The sequence below is a fragment of the Nelumbo nucifera genome, chromosome 2 (assembly GCF_055504915.1).
Source record: "Nelumbo nucifera cultivar China Antique chromosome 2, China Antique-T2T, whole genome shotgun sequence".
In the NCBI taxonomy this organism is placed as follows: domain Eukaryota; kingdom Viridiplantae; phylum Streptophyta; class Magnoliopsida; order Proteales; family Nelumbonaceae; genus Nelumbo; species Nelumbo nucifera.
Genome location: NC_142650.1, coordinates 97,206,665 through 97,231,006, shown reverse-complemented (window position 1 = coordinate 97,231,006; position 24,342 = coordinate 97,206,665). Strand labels below are relative to the sequence as shown.

Genomic DNA, 24,342 nt, shown 5'->3' with positions numbered 1-24,342 from the left:
TAGGTGTAACTTTCCAGTTTTGCCCATCTATCTCCAAGGTCCAGGGCAATACTGAAAATCTGGTCCGGTTCAAAGGTTCTATTAATCCTACACTATATGTGCCTAGGGTCTCACCCTAGCAGCTGATACAGGCCACCTCAACCGACTTGGTGGCACTACAGTGTCAGCCTTGTCAGGATAGGTCTCCCCAGATCGATCCACTGGCTGTGAACATTCTAAACTAACACGAGTCTCATTAAGTGTCCAATTTAAGGGTATTACACAGAAACATACCAAGGGAACATGAATCAAATATGCACTTTTATTTATTTACAATAAACTTATAAAGTACATCATTCTTGATTGAAGCTAAGGGCATACAAAACTGTCTAACAGACCCTGCCCTAAAAATGGCATAATGCTAAACCAAGCTATGATTTCTGCGATAATAAGCATTGGGATGAGTTTTGTGCTGGAAGTGAGTTTAGATGGAGCTTCGATATACTTCATATATTAATTAATTATAAGGATTTCTTATATCTTGCCTATTGAATAGAAGATGTAAAGAACTATGAATTAAACCATAGATTTCAGGAAGAAAAAAGAAAAAGAAAAAAGATTGGTTTTTTGAATCCCTACAAAGACTCTATGGCTACCACAAAAGAGCAAATCTACTCTGTTTCAGGATAAATGTACTTTCTTCCTCTTGTTTCTTTTACTTTAGGTTCAACAGTACTTGTTTTGTCTTATTTTTACATGGAAAAACTTTAGTGAATACACATGAAATCACAAGCCTCACAAGAAAATATGCATGCCATTTGGATTTTGAACAACCTGACAGTTATGTTAATTTTGATGCACCACTTAGTTGACTTAAATCAATATTAATCTGTTATTGATACAAATACTTGAGCAACCCTCATCCGTGGGTTTTGTTGGGACATCACTTGAATCACCAAGATGAATAGATTGTATAGTGTAACAAACAAGATCAACCATTTGATCTATTGGCCTGTCAATGAAGTTAAGCTAAAAAGAATACATGCAGTTATAATAATATTGGATAAGTAAGGTCTATAGCATTATGCTTAGTTTTCTTTTACTTTAATAATGGTAGTAGATGACGCAACAGAATTACAAGATCGTGATTCCGATGGATAAGTAGTTGATGTTTCTGAATGACTTGTATCAAATGAAGTATCATCAATGGGCAGCTCTGGTGGAGATAGAAAGGGTCGGGGTGGCATTTGTAGAACTTCAATATCATCTTCCAACATGTCTACAACTTTGCTCATGGAAGGACGATCAACAGGATTCATTTGTATGCACCATAGTGCAACTATGACCAGTTTCTTTGCTATCGTCTTTTCATCATCTGTTGCATCTCCTATTTCGATGTCTTCTCCATGACAGAGTCTGTCATATATCCAGGATGGGAAATAAAATTGGCTTGAATGATCCCTTAATGCATTTATGGCTTTCTTCCTGCCTGTAATCTCCAACAATAGCATTCCAAAGCTATAAACATCAGCCTTATTTGAGATGCCACCAATGTTTTTATATATCATTTCTGGAGCTATATAGCCTATTGTTCCTCGTGGAGCTGCAGTTAGACTCACAATGCTGTCATCTGTTGAAAAGAATTTTGCAAGCCCAAAATCTGATATCTTTGGAACAAAGTTGTCATCAAGAAGAATGTTATGGGGCTTGATATCAAAATGCAGAATTTGTGTATTGCATCCTCGATGTAGATATTCAATACCACGACCTACACCTAGGACAATGCCAAGCATCTTCTCCCAACTGAGAGAGATGATATTTTCTTCTTGGCGAGCAGATATATACTTGTCTAGAGATCCATTGGGCATGAATTCATAAATAAGAGCCCGTTTCGAACCCTCTGAACAGAACCCAATTAGTTGCACCACATTAACATGATGAATCCTTCCAATGGTGGCAACTTCATTGATGAAGTCTTGGCCATTACCTTTTGTCTGGTCTAACATTTTTATTGCCACATGGTGGCCACTTTTTAGCTTTCCTTTGAACACAGAACCATAACCCCCTTGACCCAGTTTCTCCTTAAAACTTTTAGTCACCTTCTTGATGCTTGAATAAGAGTACCTGATTGGCATGAGATTGTTGTGACTTTGTAACAAGTCCTCAATACTCTCATCTATTGATAAGTGACGTCGTCGTAGTTTATAAATCAAAAATGGGAAGAAGCACATGATACCACATATAGTTCTTGCTGAGATTATGAATCCTGGAAAAATAAATCACATCATATACCCTCAAAGTAGTTGCTTTTTCAGTGAGACTATGCTAATGTGGAGTTTTTTTTTTTTTTTTCCCATAAATTGCTAATGTGGAGATTATGCTTCATTTACTTGAATCTGTAATTTAACATCAAAATGGCTTACCTGCCATTATGAAAATGCCCAGGCAAACATTACCCGTTAGAACTGTGACAAAAGAACCAAAAACAAAACAAAAGAAAAAGGAGATGTTTAGCAAATAATAGGAGATGCACAGACAATGTAAAGAAATATAAAAAGATTCATGGTCCTCACTATTTCTTTCGTCGGAGTCGCTTATGATATTTAATTCTTCTAGAAAAGTGCCACCAAGAAAAGGGAAAAGGTAATGGAAGAAGCCTGCATTGCCAAAGGCAGAGAATCGCAGTCATGCCTTTAAAATCAACAGAAGAAAATAAATTACATTAAATCCAAATGAAGTCGAACCCAAAATTATTCCTCTTCCCTCTTTAATAAAATTCATACATAAACATACATAAGCCATCTTCTTCCCTATTTAGTATATAATTCTCCTTATTCAGGAATCCTCTCCCTGCCATATCCAAATTACATTTTCCCCTTTTTATTGTCCCTGTTCACATCTCCATTCATGAACATTATTGTCTGAACTGTGATTTTTTTTTTGAATACACCGCAACTCTGAACCAAAAACAGAGAATACGGTAAAATTTCAGTTGCCACATGTGTGTTATGCAGTGAAAATAGATCAAATTAATATACATTAATTCGTGTTTAAAATGTTCTCATTTAAAAATGTTTAAATATGTTAAATTCTTCAAAATATGTAAAAATACAAGTTCTGTGGTTTCTGTAAAAATATGTGTTGTTCTTTGCCCCATATAATTAGTAGGGAAATTTTCAATTAATCTGGTACTAGCTATACTCTGTGAAGTGTGAACTAACAAAATGGAAACATTGAAGTATGAATTAGGGAGTAGCAAACTGCAATATATTATTAATGCGTTTAATTGAATGTGTTAAAGAGTGATTTAGCTGTACTAACAGTTAATATACTTTCTCTACTAGGGATGGGGCTATAGAAATTTCTTACGCACAAGAGAAGGACTGAAGTGCTGATATGCAGCCAAAGTAAATGCAGTTGGGGTTCGATTTGTCACTAACTCCACTCATATCACAATAGCCTCCTGTAGCATCGCAATCTGAGCAATCCATTTGAAACCAGAGAGGAAAGCCCATTGCCATCCTATGATGGATGTAATGAAAAGAAAAGTTCTCTAACTTCTCCAATGCAATCAATTCCCTGTTGGTAGACAAATCGTCCAATACAACTGGAACAAATAAATTGACGCCGCAGGAGTCTGGGATTTCCCAAATACGAAAGGAATGACCCACTAGAGCATAGGAATAATGTTTCTGCCAGGAAGCGATGGAAGAATCCACTGAACCATTGATGCAAGGTGACATATCTAGCACACAATACTCATCGCTGGAGGAATGATCACGACCACAACCAACTCTCCTCACTGGAGCCTCGCAACTAAGATGAGCAACTTGGAACCAGTAGTTCCAGTTCCTTTGATCGAAAGCAAACTCGTATGGTTCTCCTCCGTCACTGAAGTTAAAACGGCTGAGCGAATAACGAGGCATAGAGGAACAATTGTCATCCTGCAGACCGGAATCGACGACTCGAATTGTACGATTCTCGTATGAGACCTCCTCCACATAGTACCTCCCTTGATGCAAGTATAAAACAGTGCGGTTGTTCTCGCAAGCGAGTTCGTAGTGAGGGTCACCGCAGTTGATTCGAGGATCGCCCTTCAAACGAAATGGGTAATGTATGTTTTTGATGTTGCCGCAAGAAGAAGGAGAGCAGTATTCGTTTTTTTTGGCTGCAGTGGCAGTGGAAGTGGCAGCAACAGCAAGAGCGTCACAAGCTACAAAGCAAAGAACGCAGAGAATGGCAGAATTGATGATCACCATTAACCCTACAGCATCGACTGTTTTCCTCAACATCTGAGCAAGAGAGGAAGAGAGAGTTCTTAATACTATAGTATTTGAAGTCTGGTTTTTAGGATTTTGAGAGGGGGAAGATCAATCGGATTTTGGTTGATTTGACCAATATACTCCTGTTCTTTTATTTTTTCAGATTTATGTAGGGATAAATCTGATTTCATCTAATCAAGCAGTTTTAAACCTCTATTCCTACAAACCAAACAGACCCTTATATAGACGATAATCCTTTCTTACCATCTTATGAGTCTCTTTCAACAAAACAATTAGTCAAATTACGTTCCATTCCTGGAAGGACGCAATAATGGAGTGGAGTGTATGTTAAGATCTAAGTTAGTCAGTTACGTTATTGTGATGCCCAACTCAGATGTGACCCACTTGAATATCTTGACTTGGCCAGATCACGGTGAAACCGGGAAGTGGGGAAGACAATTCCGTCAATGGTCGTTCGTATGTTACAAGATCTTATATTGGGTTAGACCGTGTAGAAGATAATGAATGTGGCAGGGTTCATTTCTAGCCCAGATTTTATCATCAGATTTGTAATTTATTTCGTCTGGATGTGGATTTGGGTCCATTTTCAAATACGCATCTTGTATAACAATGTCCAGTCACCAGTGATACAAAAAAGGGGATTAGGAATCTCAGCGTAGTGCATTAGTGCAGCTCCGGTTAGATCCCGGAGAAGTGCTGCTCGGAGATGGGCGGTGGTGGTTGTAGGAGTAGTAGCAGACAGCCACAAGTGGTTCCTGTTCTATACTTAGTCCTCTCTTTACTACCGCTCATACTCGCCTCGGCATACGCAGTAGCAAACCAAGACGACTGCAACGTTTCAAACTGCAAGCATCATGGCCCTGACATCCGATTCCCCTTCAGGCTAAAAGAAGACCGGCAGCACAGTCGGTGTGGCTATGCTGGGCTCGAGCTATCATGTACAGAGAAGAAAGAAACCAAACTGGAGCTACCATTTTCGGGTGCCTTCCTTGTAAAAGCCATAGATTACAGATCCCAACTGATGGAAACCTATGACCCTCAGGGCTGTATCATCAAACGGCTTCTACGCCTCAATTTCTCGGCATCACCGTTTCATCAAACACCCTCTCCACAATTATATTATGGAGATGGTATACCGGCTCCGGATTTTGTGCACTTCATTATCATATTAAATTGTTCATCAACAGAATTAATAGGGAAAGCGCAGCGAGTCAATTGCCTTGAAGTCTCCGGTTACCAAGTTTATGCCGTTCATGTTTCCGATGATCAGTGGCTGCAGGGCTATATGCCACCGCCGTCTTGCCGCAAAGTGAGGACCATCTCAGTCCCATTTTCCGATCATTTCCTATCTCATATTAATGACCCAGATTTAAGCATCTTCTTCAGCTGGAAATCACCAAATTGTTCATATTGCGAGGAAAAGGGCAAGAGATGTACTTGGAAGAACCACACCAGTGGATCCCGTATTCAGTGTCTTGACATTCCCACTAAAGGTATTACACTCTGTTCATAATTAGCAAATTTGTGTAACTTTTTCTTTCAAGAAAAATACAAATTGTGGCAAATCTTAAGAAATATCTTCCGAGTTCCGACAGCCCATATTGCCAAAAGAATAAGATCAGAAAGTTTTGGTTAATTAAGATTTAAAAAATTCATTAAAAAGTTTATTTACTGTGCAAAAAAAAAAAAAAACCTCAATTGAAAGTTTCCTGAAATTTGGTGGTTTCAGTCCTTTCAGATCTTTTTGATTGTGTTTAGGTATACCCACAGCTTTGTATTACCAAAAAAAAGACCGAAAGTCAGTCTTCTAACCATGCTAAAGCCTAGAAGACTATGTGGAAAGGTGGAAAGTTGAACCAAAACATCGCCTAAATTAGGAAGGCCAACAACACACCCTGAATTCAAAGAAAGGGGAAAAAACTCAAAGATGCTTCTACCTCTACCTCTTCTACCCTTTACCTCGTGCTGAGTGCCCCTCCAGAAGAGGCTTAACTACCGAAGTATCATAATAATCCACCAATAACTTGGATTTTCTCCTCCCAGACAGGAGCATTGAAACCCGACCAAGAGCGCTCTGTCTCGGCATCCGTATCTAAACCGGAAACAATGTCATTCCGAGAGGTATAAGAACTAATATGAATTTTTTCCTTAAAAGAGAATTACTGAAGGTACAGGACATTAGTTATCCCGAATCTGATGAAAAGTTTATTTGATAAATCATGATTTTTAAAAACGAAAACCGTTCAACCTGAATGGCCGGTCTGTTTTGACAAAAAATAAAAAAATTTAAAAAATTGGAAAACAGTCAAAACCGTTCAAACGGTTTGAACAGTTAATTGGTCGGTTTCAATGGTTAATTGACCAAAATCAATTGTTTTGGAGGAAAAAGCAGTTTTGGAGAAAAACAAAACCGGTCATCCCAATTTTTCTGGTCTGAACGTCCAGTCCGGTCCGGTTTTAAAGGACTTTTCCTTGCTAATTTCAAAGCTTAGCATACTTAGCATTCAAGTCTTGAGCTTCTGAGTTGATTAAAAAATTCTGTTTTAACTCCTATTGATATTACACTTATCTCTTTGTATAACTTGCTAGAATGCAAATAAGCCTCGAAATAATTAATATAATTAAATTGATTATGCCTTTATATTCAATGGTATTAATAACTAATTTGTTATGGATGTTTCTATTGTTTGTAGGTGTAAGCATTGGGCAAGTCGTGACAGGTAGTCTTCTTTTCTACCCTCCAAAACCTAACTAAATAAGTTTTTCTTTTCTGTAGTAATACTTAAAAATGCTACTAAAAGAAAAAAAGATAATTACAGAAAATGAACAGCTATTCTAGAAAAATGGGTTAGAAGTAAATCTATTCGTTAGCTAAAATTAGGCCTAAATACCACAACCACAAGAAAAACAGACCACAAGAACACAGAGTCCCTCCTAACTATTAACAATTAATTCCAGCCAACATAAACCATGAACTACCTCTCCCTCAAACATTTCTTCCCTTTGGGTTCCAACTGAACCATTATGTCAACCTATAAATGTAAAATCAACCATCTACTCATGGTCGGGTAGCGCTGCACAAAAATCGTGAATCACGTCCGTTGATGTATATATATTGATGTGGTCCACCTTGAATTGAATGAAGGAGAAGTATGGATACATCCAATATTTAAAATGTCTAAAAACCTTATTCTATGCATTTATACCTATCCGTGAATTGGTGTCAATTTCTGGTACCTACCTAAATGTATTTTGAACTTACAAATTCTGACACTGGGGGTATCGGTCATTTTCTTTAAATATAATGGATTAATAGTAATACATCAAAGGCTGTGATTTTACAGTTTTAGTCCGGTGCCAGTTCAAGTAGAGCTGATTTCTCCTCTACAAATTCCCTCATTCCAAGGAGATTGCAATTCTATAACTCTCCTTTACAAAATTTGGCATATCATTAACACTGCATTCTTTCAATAAATCACATATAACACTCATACCTTGTGTTAAAACTTAATTAATTATAATGAGATGATGAGAATCGAACACTAAACCACTTAATCAAAGTAACTATGATACCATCTCAAAGAACTATTCAACTTAAAAACTTAAATTATTAAGTAAAGTTGTTGAATAGGTTTTTCTTAATTTATTCTCTAACAGCTCCACCTAGAAAGAATAACCCCATCTTTTAGCATCTCCAAATCTCTCTCCACTCTCCTCCTGGCTCCCGCCTAGAATTTTTCCATTATTGTTCCCCACCACTGTGATGGTTAGTGGCAATGCTTCTTTCGGAATTGAAGGTACATTACCCGTCTCCCCATCTAATATTTACTCAAAGAATGTCAATTTCTTTAGGAACTCCAGTCTTCACCTCTTTCCTAATTCTTTACGTCGAGAATCATTCTCCTTCATGGTCACCGTCTTTCTAGCTCTCCTGTTGACTCTACCTACCACATTGACCTACTACTAGATCTTGGACTACCTAAGCCTCCAACAATTGAATTTGCATCCTCTAGATACAGGGTTGAGAAAATTTTGGAACCCTCCAATAAAAAACTTCCACTTCTTTATTTAACATGAAATTGAAACTTAACGAAGTTTAGAATTAACATTATTATGGTCTCAAAAGAAATAAATTTTGTTAATCTACCCAAGATATTACTCCCTTTTAACCTCTCTCTCTCTCTTTCTCCCTCTTCTTCCCCTTCACCGCCATTGGTACAATGTTACTTATCATTTCGCTTTTGTTCCTCTCTTGCATCCTCCTATAAGAATAATAAGAGAGAGAGAGAATTGAGAACAATGGTCCAATTGCCTTATTTGCCTTTCACTACTGATATTCAAAGAGTACAAGAGTGGGTAAGTCCTATCCTAGTTAGAATAGGTTAAATAGAATCCTAATTGGGATAGAACTTATCTGACTAGGATAAGTTTATCCTTTACAAAGATAATCTACAGAGATAAGAAATATCTACAAGAGGAGAGAAGCACAGTAGGAGAGGTAATTACAATAGTCTACACGGTGAAGAAGGAGAAAGAGGAGGTCCACGTGTATGCGCCATGTGTGTATGTGCCATGCACGTTATCGTTTACACCCCCCCCCCCCCTCAAGCATAACTGGGGGAGACACGGTGAGCTTGTGACGAAGGGCCTCAAATTGTGGAAGACCAAGGGGCTTGGTGAGAATATCTGATATCTGATCCACCAAGGGAATATAGCGTACATCAAGAAGCTTAGCTGCAACTTTCTATTCAATGAAGTGAATATCCAACTCGATGTATTTGGAGCGAAAATGAGGAGTAGGATTATTAGCAAGAAATTTAACCCCCATGTTGTTGCACCATATTAAAGGAGTCACAGAGAGAGAGATACCTAGTTCTTGGAGGAGCATATGAAGCCACAAAACCTCAGCAGTGGTAGAGGCTAAGCTACGATATTCCGATTCAGTGCTGGATCGAGCCACTGCATATTGCTTTTTAGAGCTCCAAGAAATTAGGTTAGGAACAAGAAACACATAATACTCTAGGAATGTTGATTCATAGCACAGTCACCCCAATCATCATTAGAGGAAGCAACAAGAGAGAAGGTATGACATGGTCGAAGAAGCAAGCCATAAGTGATTGTGCCTTTTAGATATCGAAGAATCCTCTTTGCAGCAGCCTACTGGACCATAGTAGGAGATTGCATGAACTAGCATACCTTATTTACAACAAAGGCAATTTCTGGACGAGTAATGGTTCGTACTGGATAGCATCAACAATGTTGCTGAAGAAAGTTGGATCAGTGAGAGGTTCACCCTCTAATTTGGTGAGACGAGTGGAGGCAGACATAGGACTGGAGAGAGGTTTGGCATCATGAAGTTGTGCTTGATGTAAAAGGTCATCAATATACTTATGCTAAGAGAGATGAAAACCATTGGTTGATCGGTGATGTTCAACACCCAGAAAATAATGTGCAGAGCTCAAATCATGAAGAGAAAACTGAGAAGCAAGATGTTGAATTAGGGTGTTAGTAGCAAAGGAAGAGTATCTTGTAATAATGATGTCATCCACATAAATAAGAATTAAAATGATGTCAGATCCAGAACGAGAGATAAAAAGGGAGGCATCAGCATGGGATTCAAGAAATTTGAGAAGAAAAGAAAGTCATGCAACCTTGTAAACCAAGCTCGAGGTGCTTGTTTCAAACCATAGAGAGATCGATGGAGACGACAAACATGCGTTGGGAATCTGGGATCAACAAACCCAACTGATTGCTTCATGTATATTTCTTCTGAAATGTGGCCATGTAGAAAGGCATTACTAACATCCAATTGGCGAACATCCTAATTAAAGGAAATAGCAAGAGATAGTACTATGCGAATGGTGGTTGGTTTGACAACAGGGCTGAATGTCTCATCATAGTCAATGCCAGCTTCCTGATAGAATCCTTTGGCAACAAGTTACTCTTTGAAACGCTCAACCAAACCATCAGGATTGCGCTTGATTTTAAAGACCCATTTGTTGCTAATAATATTCTTATCAGGTGGAGCCGGAACAAGAGTCCAAGTTTTATTTTGAAGTAAGGCCTTATACTCATCAGTCATTGCAAAATCCCCTCGAGGATCCTTGTGAGCTTGAAAATAACAAGTTGGTTCAACTTTAGGAAGAGGACTAGCAAGTAAGGCATACCTCGGATTGGGCCTGAATATACCATGACGAGCCCGAGTGGTCATCGGATGCAAGGAAGAAGAAGGTGGTAAAGCAAAAGCAGTAGATTTAGTAGTGGAAGATGGGGACACAACATCCTGAGGAGACGATGGAGAGGATGAAACTTTACCTGGCGATGTAGATGGTATGGAGAACCGGAAAATGATTCTCATTAAAAGTAACATCATGAAAGATGAAGATCCGTCCCGTAGAGTGATGCAAATAAACATATCCTTTATGAGAATTAGAATACCCAAGAAATACACATAAAAGAGAGCAAGGTTGTAATGTGTACTTATTATATGGCCGAACATGTGGAAAGCATTCACACCCATAGGCATGGAGCTCGAGGTAGTCTGGAGGATGACCAAATAATTTCTCAAACGGAGAGAACGACTCAAGAACCAAAGTAGGAAGCTGATTAAAGAGATAGGCGGTAGTGGAGAAGGCTTCAAACCAATATTTAGGAGGGACTCCAACATGAGTCATAAGAGCAAGACCAGTCTCAACAATATGGCGATGTTTGCATTCAGCTCACCCATTCTGTGCCTATGTATATGGACAGGATATACAGCGATAGATATCCACATGATTAAAATAATTTTCAAAGGTCTTGAATTCAGAGTCACCATCACTTTGAAAATATTTAATTTTAGAATCAAACAGTAATTCAACAATAGCTTTGAATTTCAAGAACACATTAAAAGCATCAGGTTTGCAGGTGAGAGGTAAAATCCAACTATACTGACTAAAATCATCAACAAAAAGAATATAGTAATGATAGCTAGAAGCAGATGTCACTGGAGAGGGTCCCCATAAGTCACAATGAATTAATTCCAAAGGAGATTTGCTAATGGTATGTTTTTGTAGAAAAGGAAGTACATGACTTTTGGCTATTGAGCAAGGTGAACAAAAATGAAATGCAGTACTAGAAATTATCGATAAATGCTGAGAAGAAATAATTTCTTGAGTCACTCTAAGAGCATGGTGATCCAGTCAATGGTGCCAAATCGCAAGGCTAGCATGAGTACCTACAAATGCAGAGGGGGACGAAGCTAGTATCGTGATAGGGAGATGAAGCTGATATAAACCATCTTTATTTAGCTCTCGAAGAAGTATCATCCCGGTGCGTCGATCCTTCACAAAAAATTCATGAGGATGAAATTCAAAGTAGACATTATTATTAGTAGAAAACCGAGCCACAAATAAGAGATTCAAGGAGATTCAAGAAACATGTAGAATATTATTCATAAGGAATGATCTGAAAGATAAGGTAGAAATAGTAGAAGGGCCAGAATGAGCAATCTTCAAACCTGAACCGTCACCAATAGAGACTTAATCAGATCCATCATAGTCAGAATGGATTTACAGTTTACTAAGATCCAAAGTGAGGTGATGTGTTGCTCTAGAATCAGGAAACCATATATCTATACTCTGCTTGTTAGGTCTGAAAGTAGCCGTAAACACCAAGGGTTGTGGTCATTTAGGGTTCTTTAGATTCTCAATATGTGCAAGGAGTTTCTAATAGTACCTAGCAGAATGATTTCGTCCTCCACAAATTTGGTAGGGATTATTTCTATATTTGGAGGGTTTGGTGGATCCATTACCCGTTTGTGGTAGATCAACTTTATTATATTTCTTGGAATCCTTCCCTTTAGAGGCAAGATTCACAAAAGGAGAGGTAGCCTGTGCAGTTACTGAATGAAGCAAGCGATTTTCATGAGTGAGAAGCATACCTTGTAAGCTAGCAAATGATAATTCATCTGTTCGGATAATTATAGTTGTAGAGAAAACATCATAGTCTAGACCGAGGCCATTGAGGGCATGATGAATTAGTTGCAAATTTGTCAGAGGCTTTCCAATTGCAGTTAGTTTGTCACCAAGTACCTTGAGTTTTTGCAGATATCGGTCATGGAGAGAACATTTTTTCGTAGTGCTTCGAGTTCGTTTCTGAGACCAACGACACTAGCTGTTCCTCAAGGAGAATAATGGCTCTCAAGAGTTTCCCAAACATCCTTACTGGTTTTGCTTCCCATTACCTACGCTAGTGTTGTTTCCATCAGAGAAGATAACAACCAGCTGAAAATATAATGATCCTGCTTAACCCATTGTGTATAGGGTTCTGACATCGAGCAAGATGGACAAGGGGTTGTCCCATCAACATATCCAAGGAGTTCATGGCTCAGAAGGGCATTTTCAACCTGAAAGCACCAAACAATATAGTTGGAACCATCCAACCGAACCGAAATCAACTGAGGAATGTGATTCCCCGATGCACCGGAGTTTATTTGATTGATTGAACTAGTAGACATGCTAGAAGACATGATGAAAATCTGAAGAAAAAAAACTGCTTGAAATGAGAGAGAAAAAAAAACTACTTATGGCTTTGATACCATATGAGAATAATAAGAGAGAGTAGAGAGAGAGAGAGAGAGAGAATTGAGAACAATGGTCGAATTGCCTTGTTTGTCTTTTAGTACTGATATTTATAGAGTACAAGAGTGGGTAAGTCCTATCCTAGTTAGGATAGGTTAGATAGAATCCTAATTGGGATAGGGCTTATCTTACTAGGATAAGTTTATCCTTTACAGAGATAATCTATAGAGATAAGAAATATCTACAAGAGAGAGAAGTATAGTAGGAGAGGTAATTACAATTCAAATTGAAGTGGGAGTCTACAATTCAAATTGTATGCGCCATGTGTGTATGTGCATGCACGTTATCATTTACACCTCCTTTTGTTCCTTCGTATCAGAAAGCTATGATGAAGTTTTTATCACCAAATGGCAGGGTTAAAGTGTTAAAGTATGTTTTGGTGCCAGAGCCTCACATGAAAGATGGACATCTTCAACGGAAGAACCACTCTCTGATGTGTTCAAGAACATGGCAAAATGCATCTGCGTCAACCACCCAGCCAGTATCTTGGCACGTAAGGTTGATGCAAACTTCATCATAGTTAGAAAGTTAAGATGGTTAACACGCCATTAGAGGCAACCGTAGTGGTTTCCTTCTCATATTTCCTTTTCTCCTCATCTTCTTTCTGATCTTGCATCAGTTTTATACATTGGATTTGTCATGGTGGTGAGAAACCCTATTCTTGCTTCTCCCAAGATTATCTATAACAAGAGCTTCTTTTTGAGATGAGCTTGAGGAATTTCTCTGTCTCTTTATTTAGGAGGCTAGTTGTGTTCTGTTAGAGAATATCAATATATTCAAGAACCTCACTTAACAGCTTAAGCTTTTAGGTTGAATGGTTCTTTGAGATGGTATCAGAGTCATTTTGACCAAGTGGTCTAGTATTCGATCTTTATTGTCCCCATTATAATTAATTAAGTTTCAGCATAAGGTGTTTGTTCACATATTAAGCCCAATGGGCTTTCATCATTCAGAACTATCTTCATGGAAGAGAGATGGCTAATGATACTCTACCATCTCATTTAGGTGCTCAGCAATGGAAGTTCATATTTTCTTAAACTTTAGGTTAACAAGCTTATGTATCAACAAGGCCTTGTTCACAGCGGTCTTTCTTTCATATAAGCTCTATCTCTAGCTACTTTTAAAGAGAATGCACTGATAGGTTTCTATGGAAACCTGATGAGAAATTGTGTCCTCAATCCATTTCCATGACTCCAGCGGCCCTTCTATCAAGCTTCTTCCATTATTCGAATGATGCGTTTGATGGGTCCTTATATGACTGTTTGAGAACACTTAAAAGAAGTACTTCTTTTAAGACATGGGACCACACATTAAGTGGTTTTTAAGTACTTATGGGTGTTTGGTAAAAAAGTGGTGAAGAAGTACTTTTTTTAAAGAAATATTTCTTTGAAAAAGTAACTTCAAGTTGACTGTTTTTTTAAGTACTTCTTCAAGAAGTAATTCTCCAAAAGAATAGGACGAACCAGTCCCTGACAAATTTTTTATAATAACGAAAATACTCCCGCGAGGTTATACCTTCCCCTTCACTCATTTGATCCTCAAACCCTAGCAGAAGTAGCAGTACACCAGTTGCAGGTCCACCAGCGGCGATTGGCAGCAAGGTTATACCTGCCGTTTGGCCTCTTTCCTCTATACATTCCACTCTGTGCTCCCAACTCGATTTCTCTCCTGGCTTGAAGAGCAAACCAGAGAGAGTTCCGTTCTTCATTAGGTCATAAACCAAAGTCCGGTGCTTGTCCTCATTATAGAAGCCCAACAGGCGAACCAGATTCCTGTGGTGTGTTTGACCAATAGCCGTCAGCTCCGCCTCAAACTTCCACTGTGAAATTCGTCAACGATGGCTTCTCTATACAACGATCCGGCTTGATCTTTGGGTAGCATCCCTTAGCAATGTTATTGGGATCTAAGGGGCGATAACCCGGGAGGGTGTCACAGCTGATTGTCTCATTATCTGGTGAAGAGCAAATCCCGTACACCCCACAAATAGCATTCACTGTGCAGGGCTTGGTTATTACTCTCCACACCATTTTCCATTGGCCGTTGTTCTTCTTCTGGTACACGTGTTGTTGTAAATTTCCATGGTCGTTCAGCGTCACTCTGTAGTAGTAGTCCTCGGTGGGCTTTGGCACATCCTCCATTAATGGGAGGATGATGTTTGTGGTATTTTTGAGGTACATGAATGCATTTTTCCGGTTGAAAACCAGGCTTACATTATTAATGTTTATTGTGTTTGAGACCCAGTAACCAGGATGTGCGAAATGATAAGCAAAGAGCACCAGATTACTATCATTTGTGCATCTCCAACATGAAGTTTCCGGTTGAGTAGTCGACGGTCTCATTTGCATTGGAATATAGCTTTCTACCTGCAACCAAAACTTGGCCTGGTAAGGGAGTGTCCATCGGTGAATCAAATGTTTGCCAAAGAACACTTGAACTGTTCAAACGCAGGTGACAATAGGTTATTATTAATTGGATCTACATGGCAGCCCACCTACGGGTTCATGTGGATTCTCAGTTGAAAGTATAGTATAGCATGTGAAAAGTATTGTATATATGTATGAGTGAAGTGAAGGCTAAAATTGTCATTTGAATGAATATAAACACTTATGGGAAAAGTAACTTACCAAACATTCCCACTTCAATAAGTACTTAAAAACATAATAAGTGATTTGAAAAGTGAGTTACCAAACAGTCTAAAGGTTTGTTAAAATAAATACTTCTAAGAAGCATTTACAAGTACTTAATCATCAAATAGGGCCCTAGTCCACCTAGAACTTCTACTATTTCACAAAAACAGGATTACTTAATAAGAAGATGGAATCTTATTCTCTGTACAAGAATATAACCTTACAACTACTATTAGTCACACCATTTGTCTTAAATGAACTGCACATTAGGCTTTGTTTGGTTGAAGTGCAATTTTATTTGCACTAGCACAAATGCATGGGAGTGCAAACATAAAAAATGCAAATTCTTGTTTAATTTTGTTTTGGATTTTACTTTATTCTGCTTCATGTCTTAATTTACTTCATTTGTACTGCGATCAAAACAAAATAAGTTAAAATTTGAAACAAAAATAGGTCAAAATTTATACTCAAATCATTTGCACTACCATGATTTTGCATCAATGCAAATTTATTTGCATTGCAACCAAACACAGCCTTATATACAAAGAAGACAATTCATATACCAACGTTTTGAGAATACCATAAGCAACAAGTGGTAGAATGAAAGAGTGTCACGAGGTGCGAGAACCATTGGTTCATGGGAATGAAAAGGGCTGAGATGGTGGGTAGGTTAGCAAAATTTATGGCCTCTGTTTGGTTCGTGGGAATAGGGTCTAGAATCAGACTAGGAATGGCCCAATATTGTAACTCCAATAGTTTTGTTGGCAGAATCAAAATCTCATTCCCATCCATGGTAGAATGGCATTCTCCCATTCGAGGGAATGACCATTTTGTCCCCCTCCTTTGAGAATAAAATCCCATTCCAATTTATTTTAATTCTCATGCATTCATTTCCTGTCTAAACCAAACAAACTATAAGAATAGACCATTCTAATTCCAATTCTAGAAAATTACAATTTTAATTCCAATTTTGATCCCCACTATGAACGATTTTTGGAGTCCAGACTAAATGAAGACATGAAAGTTTTTGTATCAGGATCCAAAAAACTTTCTATTCCATGGGTGAAATTCGAGTTTCTCAACCATTTGACTTATGAATCATCCTTAATTAGAGCTTGCCACATGATTGTGAAATTCGAGTTTCTCAACCATTGGACTTGTGAAATTAGAGCTTGCTAAATGATTGTGAAATTCTTTTATGTGCATGGGCCTTCTTGGGCGCAACAACCTGATTTAAAAGCTCTCAGATATATATTCGAAACTGGGATCAAAGCTTGCAAATTTTGAGCAATCCGACTGATTTGACTTTAAAATAGGCTTTAAATCCAGCTGAATTACGTGTCACGGTTGAACACTAGTACAGCTGGGTCCCAGATGGCCACAGTGAGCACTGGTAAATAATTCAAGCTGGTGTGTATAATTTTATCTCCAATTCATCCGGACTGTCAAATCTACTAGGGATTAGGGTCATTACCTCCCCTATATTATTCAAAAACAGCCCAATATACGAAGCCGGAGATGCTCAGTTCAGATCCGGTCCACTACAAATTCGACTAAGAGCCCAAAAACAATCATGCAATGTTACCCAAAAATTATTTAATATCTGTAAGTGTAATCGTTGGGTTATTTCTTCTTGTGGTAGCAATATTAACATTCACAAAATTCTACCTTGTTTACAATTCAGATAATAGTAGTAGGTATACTATTATAGTAGTGGTGGTGATGTACTTCAACTTCCTAACTTTATCAATTATTTTCCTACTTACCAAGTTCTAATTTACTTCCTAATAATAGATCTCGATTTGTTAGAACTCAATAAACAAATAAAACTTGCTAATATCATTAATTTGAGAATTATGCCTATGCATTCAGTGACATTAATAACGACTAATTAATTTACTACTATTGTTATTATTGTTTGTGGGTGTACATATAAGCTAAGGGTGTCAATGGACTGGTTTTGGATTGGATCCCATTCAGTCTAGAATCAAATTAAATGGATTGGATGGACCAACAAGACTTATTGATTGGATCAATTCGGTCCAAAATATTTATTATAGAATGGATTGGACCTGGTCCATCCATAATAAATTTATATTAGATTGGGTTGGATTAAGTCAATATCTGGTCCATTGATATAAAATAAGAATATAGGTGTCCGTGAAATAGGTATGGGTTGAAACCAATCTAAATCAAAATGAATTTCAACAGATTGAACGGTCCAGATATTGAATTGGACCGGTCCAAAATGGGCCAATATATTCATTAGATTGGATTGGACCTGATCCATTTATAATGGACTTGCATTGGACTGGATCGGGTTGGACCAAATTCAGATCAATTGACACCCCTGATATAAGCAGCAATCTTCAATTCATTTGTATTATTAAGTAATAATGTGGTGTAACTTCAAATTTATTAATGTCTACAGGTGTAAGCGTGGGATTATTGCTTCTTATGATAGCAATCACAATCTACCTTGTCTACAATTCAAAATTAAGCAAACAAGATCAAGCCAGAATTGAAAAGTTCTTAGATGACTACAAAGCTCTTAGGCCCAGAAGGTACTCCTATGCTGACATTAAGAGGATCACAAATCAGTTTAATGAGAAATTGGGTCAAGGAGGTTATGGTAGTGTGTTCAAAGGGAAGCTTTCCAATGAAATTCTTGTCGCTGTTAAGGTCCTCAATTACGCCAAGGGAAATGGAGACGAATTCATTAATGAAGTGAGCACAATTGGTAGGATTCACCATGTTAATGTGGTTCGCCTAGTGGGTTTCTGTGCAGATGGGTTCAGGCGAGCTCTTGTTTATGAGTTCCTCCCAAACGAATCTTTAGAGAAATTTATCTTCTCAAAGAATGCCAATAACCCTTTTCTTAACTGGGAGAAACTTCAGAAAATTGCAATTGGTATAGCCAGAGGGATGGAATATCTCCATCAGGGGTGTGATCAACGTATCCTTCACTTCGACATCAAGCCCCATAATATTTTACTAGACCATAACTTTAACCCAAAGATCTCTGATTTTGGTTTGGCAAAGTTGTGCTCCAAGGATAAAAGTATTGTATCCATGACGGCTGCCAGAGGGACCATGGGATATATTGCACCCGAAGTGTTCTCTAGAAACTTTGGGAATGTATCCTATAAATCAGATGTCTACAGTTTCGGAATGTTATTGCTTGAAATGGTTGGAGGAAGAAAGAATATTGATGCTACGGAAGAGAAAACTAGCCAGGTGTACTTCCCTGAATGGGTTTATAATCATCTTAGTCAAGGGGAGGAGATGGAAATTCGGGTGATTGAAGATGGAGATGCTAAGATAGCAAAAAAGCTAACAATCGTAGCACTTTGGTGCATTCAATGGTACCCGGTCGATCGTCCTTCAATGAATGTGGTTGTTCAAATGTTAGAAGGAGAAGCGGAACGCTTAATCATGCCACCCAATCCTTTTGCCTCAACCACTAAAGAGAACACTAATGCAGTTAATCCTAAAATGCCTTTTCACATAGGATTAACAGTCATTGATGAATGATGGACTTCTTTTTAAAGCCTTTTCCATGCCCAAGGTGCTTAACTTAAGCCATGCAAAGCATTTCAAAGTTTGTAAATCGTGTGTTTTTTTCCTTCTATTACAAAGTCTTGTAGTTGTTTAACATGGACATCATTTTCTAAATTTTCATTTAAGAAGGCTAATTTAACATCAAACTGGAATACTTGTAGTTTTAGTTGAACAGTAAGTGCAAGCATTGTTCTAAATGTTTCCATTCTTGCAACTGGTGCAAATGTCTCATGAAAATCTACCGCGGATTGTTGGGTATAGTCTTTAGCTACTAACCTTGCTTTGTGTTTTTGGATTGAGCCCTCTTTGTGAAACTTTGTTTTGTAAACCCATTTCAGTCCAATTATTATTTTTTCCTTTAGGTTTATTAACCAACTCCCATTTCTTGTTTTTTTCAATGATTTCAAATTCTCCATTCATATCTTTCACCCAAACTTATTCTTTTGAAGTTTCTTTTAACTTTTGTAGTTTTAGTGCAAAAAATACAACATCATAAGAATCGAAGATTTATTGAAGTGAAACATACCTTTCTTGGTAGAGTATCTGGATCTACTTCACTTGAGTTTACTTGCCATGGACCTTGATTTCTTGAATTTAAAGGATTCATTCTTGGACTGAAACTTGTTGGGCTTAATTATCTTGTATTTGTTAGACTTACATTTAATGTAGTTGTGTTATACTCATGTCATTACATATCACTTCATTTTTTATTAGATATTTCTTGGTCTATAAGGAATTTTTTTCAAAATCTTCTATTAGATATCTCTTGAAATTACCAACTCATTTGTAATTGAATTTAGTAAAATCGGTAACCTTTGGATTCATCATTGTAGCCTTTTGGGGAAGGATTTCACCTTGCATCATGCTCCATGCCGTTTCTTCTTTTGCAATTTGGACCCAATTCACATAGCTTATGGCTTCAATTTTCATGTTTGCTCGTGCTTGATTCAGATGACATGTACCAAGGAGCACCTGGCAATCAATCATTGGGAATAAGTGCCAAACCTGTTACCAAGTCTTAATAGAACAATTCCAAAACTCCATTCAAATAAATGCATCAGTAAGTTAGTTGTCATACCTGAATTTTGAAAGTAGAGTTAGAACAAAAAAAGGAAGCGTCTTTTAATATGATTTTGCAAAGAAATTTTGTATTTTCTATACCAATGATACTTTTAAGTGGTAAGAGTGCAACAAAAAAATTGAGAAAGAAACAAAACAGTGAAAGACGTGTCCTTTTTCCTAAAGCAAGCATAATGTAAGCCATTGGGGCTGTAATCGGGTTGGATTTTGGATTGGATCCAATTACATCCAAATCCAATCCAAAATTTGATGGGATGTAGGGATCTCATATCAGATTTGGATCTTGTCGGGTTTCAGATTGGGTCCAAGTCCACCTCATTATCTTCAAAAGAAAGAACGAAAAAAAAAACTTAATTGCTTCTAACTTATAAATACAAAATAGATTTTTATATTTGGTATTTTTTTCTTATTGAACTGCATATGTTATATGATTAATGACTAATTTGTTTAGTATTTTTGTTAATATTCTAATTTAATTTGATGCTTGTTTGATTTTTCAATGCTAAACTGAATACCGAAATATGTTTTTTTTTCTTGTTAATATAAACTTGAATACTTTGGTCTTTAATTTTGTTGGATTTGCAGTTTCTATTAAATTGAGTATATTAACTTTTGATTCTTTTTTTGTGTTAGTGTTCATTATTTCTCAAGATTTTGCTGCAGAAGCTACTGAGGATGCTATTGATGATGCAGCCAATGTCGATGCCTCTATATATTCCTCAAATTCTAACAAGAAAATGAGGATTTTTGAAGTGTGGAAGGAGTTTGATTTGGTAAGAAAACCATTTATAATTGAAGATTTTGTTTGTAAGCATTGTCACCAATCATTTGTTAGGACAAGCACAAGTGGAACAACTCACTTGAAAAACCATCTTTTGAGGTGCAAGGTGATGAAATATAAGGATCTCCACCAACATATGCTAGTATACAAAAAGAATGCTAATGAGAAACCTATCCTTGAACCTTTCAAGTTTAATCATGAAAAAAATAGTTTAAACCTTGTGAAATTTATCATGTCTTTTGGTTGTCTATTCAATATTGTTGAGAATTAGTTTTTTGAAATATTCACTTCTAGTCTCAACCCATCTTTCAAGATGATTTCAAAGACCACAGTTAGGAATGATTGTTAGAAAGTGTATAATCAAGATAAAGAAAAGTTGTATAAGCATTTTGATACACTTTTTGTTGGTTTAATATCACTATGGACATGTGGACTTCAAGTCAAAGGTTGTCTTATTGTACTCTAATTGTTAATTATATTGATGATGGTTGGGAATTGAATCATAAGATTCTTTCTTTTACTACTGTGAAATCTCCTCATGATGGAAAGACCCTTATTGGAGTCATTTTGGATGTACTTGTGGGATGAAATCTTGATAAGAAGTTGTTTTCCATAACAGTAGATAATGCTTCCAATAATGATGTTATGGTTAAAGAGCTTAATATGCATCTTAGTAATTGATCTTATCTCCTGTTTTCTGGTGAACTATTTCATGTTCGTTGTAGTGCACATATTCTCAAGCTCATTGTGTAGGATGGGTTGATAGGTTTCAAAGTCATTGCATAAAGGTTTTTGTTGATACACCTCATAGATGAAACTCTGCATATGAAATGTTGGATTAGGCATTGGAAATGAAAGAAGCATTTATTCGTTTATTTGATATTGATAGCTAGAGATTATAAGATGTGTCCATCTTTAGAGGAGTGGAGAATAGGGTCAATTCTTCATGTTTGTTTGAAAATTTTCTATGACACCACTAATGCATTTTTTGTAAAATCAATCTCATGTTACAGGAATAGGAAAATAGTGGGTGTCAATTTTTAAGATCAATGGGATCCAAAATAAAGAAAAAATTTGATAAATATTGGGAAGATTGCAATATGGTTTTAGCATTTGCAATTGTGCTTGACCCTAAATTTAAGGTGCAGATTGTTGAGTTCTATTATAATAAGATTTATGGTGTCGAGGCTTTCAGATATATTTCAAAAGTTAGGATGCCTTTATTTGATCTCTACTTGGAGTATGAAGCAGTGTTGAGTAGTTCATCCTCATTAGAATCACATGCTTCCCTCACTGAAAGAGGTAGTGGCAACTTAGGTTCAAATAGTGAGGTTGAGACTAATGACATAAATGGTGATGATGCTAATTTTGACAAATGGTATGTGGATGTGGGTTTATCTTTTGATACAATTCTTGTAAAGTTAGAGATTGATTTATAATTGGAAGAATATCCTTGTTTCCTCAATCCAAAGAATTTGATATATTGGGATATTGGAAGATACATTATAGCAAACGTCCTAAGCTTGTAGTTTTTGGCCATTCCAATGACTACTGTGGGATCTGAGGCAACTTTTAGTACTTTTGGTAGAGTCATTCATAAATATTGCACACACTCAAGGCTAGAAATTGTAGAGGCTCTAATGTAGTAGCAGTTTTTAAGATTGTTTGGCTTAGCCTAGTTCACACCTGAGTGTAATAATATTTGTATAGGCTTACAGGATTGCCCATGTTAATTATAAAACTATGATTGTTTTTTTACAAATTAAAATTCTTATTTAATTCTAGTCTAATATAAAAAAGTATACAACATTTCTATATTATATAAAATTTGCTATCTAAATATTATATAATGATATTTACCATATATGCATATACTTCCAAGTTGAATTTATTAGGGGTTGTTTAGCTTGGGCCCTATCTGTTAAACCAATTATTGAACTCCAAAAGTTTGTTACCCAATTAGACTTTGAATCTGATTATTTCTGATAATGTGTGGACTTGGTGCATATCTCAGTTAGACCTAACTCAAGAGAAAATAGTTGCTTGAGCTTGGAAATTTATAGATCTAATTAGGTTAGGTTAAGTAATAAACAATTTGTTACTTTTTATTCTTAATTTTAATTATCATATCAATACTAATTTTTAGTAGTTGCTAGATAAAACCTAGGGGTGAGCATTTAGTTAAAAATCGAGCCAAAGAAACCGAAATTTTAAAAACTGAACTAAAAAAATAAAAACCAAAACTGAAGCCAGAGTTTTTGGTTATTTCGGTTAAAACACAATTTTAATAATATACTCTATTATATATATTATAACATATAATATATATTATATGTTACATATTATTTATTATATGTTACACATTATATATTATATCTTACATATTATATATTTGATGATGTGCGATTTGGTGCTCCTTGCTGGAGGATAGCTTGGACGTCAGGCTGATGAGGTTGCTTGGTCGAGTTGCAAGAGAACAATATTAGAGTGTTAGGGTTACTTTACCTAGGGTGGGCAGTCCGATGCTTAAGTCAGTGAAGAGTGTTTTGAGAGCTAGAAATCAAGTAAATTGAGAGTTGTGATATCTAAATCGCACATACCTTGTGAGACTTGGGGTGAGGCCTTTATATAGGCGAGCTACCATGGGCCTCATGAAACGTGTTCGAGATCTCCAGCCTGTCAGATCCAGAGGTGGTTTCTCACCCAAAGATGGACTTCGTGTAAACTGAACGCTTATCTGACTCTATCCGAATTGGGCGGGGAGAAGATCAGCTCCGCTGTTGTGGCATCGTGATCCCGAAGAGAAAATATTTGCTTGGGATTGGTGTAGATATGAGCTAGACCTAGCTTAGAAGAAAATATTTTCTTGAGCCCAAGGTTGACTCCGTGTAAACTGATAATGCATATTTGGCTCTATCCGAATCAAAAGGGGAGAAAATCAGCTTCGCTGACGTGGCATCGTGATCCCGGGGAAGTCGGTGGCTCACTTAAGATGAAGGCTTCCTGTCATGTCACGTAGCTCGGTACCCAGGTTCGACCTATTCGTACGCTGACCTGTCGAGGTAGTTCCGTGGTGTAAGAGGTACTTATCCAAATAATCCTCACTCCTAAGAAAACCTATTAAAATTTAATTATCCTATCAATAATTTATACTTGGGTTTGGTGTAGATATGAGCTAGATCTAGCTTAGAAGAAAATTTTTGCTTGAGCCCAAGGTTGAGCTAGGTTATAAATGATCATCCCTAAGTAGGAGTCTTATGACATTATGCAAATGGTTTAATATTTTATTTTAATTAAGTTTTAGTTTTTTCAGAAATTTCGGATTTTTAGTTAGATTTATGTATTTTTCATTATTATTTAGTAATTTATGCATATGAGTATTTTTCAATAATTTTCTGTATTCTCACCAT

The 24,342-nt window shown here is 36.9% G+C and overlaps 2 protein-coding genes and 1 pseudogene across 3 annotated transcripts; 2 read left to right on the top strand and 1 right to left on the bottom strand.

Annotated features, from left to right (window-relative positions):
- Positions 1-929: 929 nt before the first annotated feature.
- Positions 930-4,401, bottom strand: LOC104590766 (rust resistance kinase Lr10-like). Its single transcript, XM_010249510.3, has 4 exons — positions 3,353-4,401; positions 2,553-2,636; positions 2,403-2,444; positions 930-2,245 (listed from the first exon to the last, which is right to left on the bottom strand). Exons 1-4 carry the CDS (start codon positions 4,269-4,271, stop codon positions 1,068-1,070), a joined length of 2,223 nt encoding a protein of 740 aa, XP_010247812.2. The 5' UTR covers positions 4,272-4,401; the 3' UTR covers positions 930-1,067.
- Positions 4,402-4,735: 334 nt separating this feature from the next.
- Positions 4,736-20,915, top strand: LOC104590767 (rust resistance kinase Lr10-like). Of its 2 annotated transcripts, none has more exons than XM_088896950.1 (4): positions 4,736-5,755; positions 6,956-6,982; positions 17,942-19,078; positions 20,785-20,915. In XM_088896950.1, the coding sequence occupies exons 1-3, from the start codon at positions 4,969-4,971 to the stop codon at positions 19,042-19,044; spliced, it is 1,917 nt and encodes a 638-aa protein (XP_088753076.1). In that variant the 5' UTR covers positions 4,736-4,968; the 3' UTR covers positions 19,045-19,078; positions 20,785-20,915. The 2 variants fall into 2 exon arrangements, with proteins under 2 accessions (XP_088753076.1, XP_088753077.1); XM_088896951.1 differs by lacking the exon at positions 20,785-20,915 and adding an exon at positions 20,023-20,131.
- On the top strand, positions 19,941-22,578 carry LOC148802585 (zinc finger BED domain-containing protein RICESLEEPER 1-like; annotated as a pseudogene).
- Positions 22,579-24,342: the final 1,764 nt, after the last annotated feature.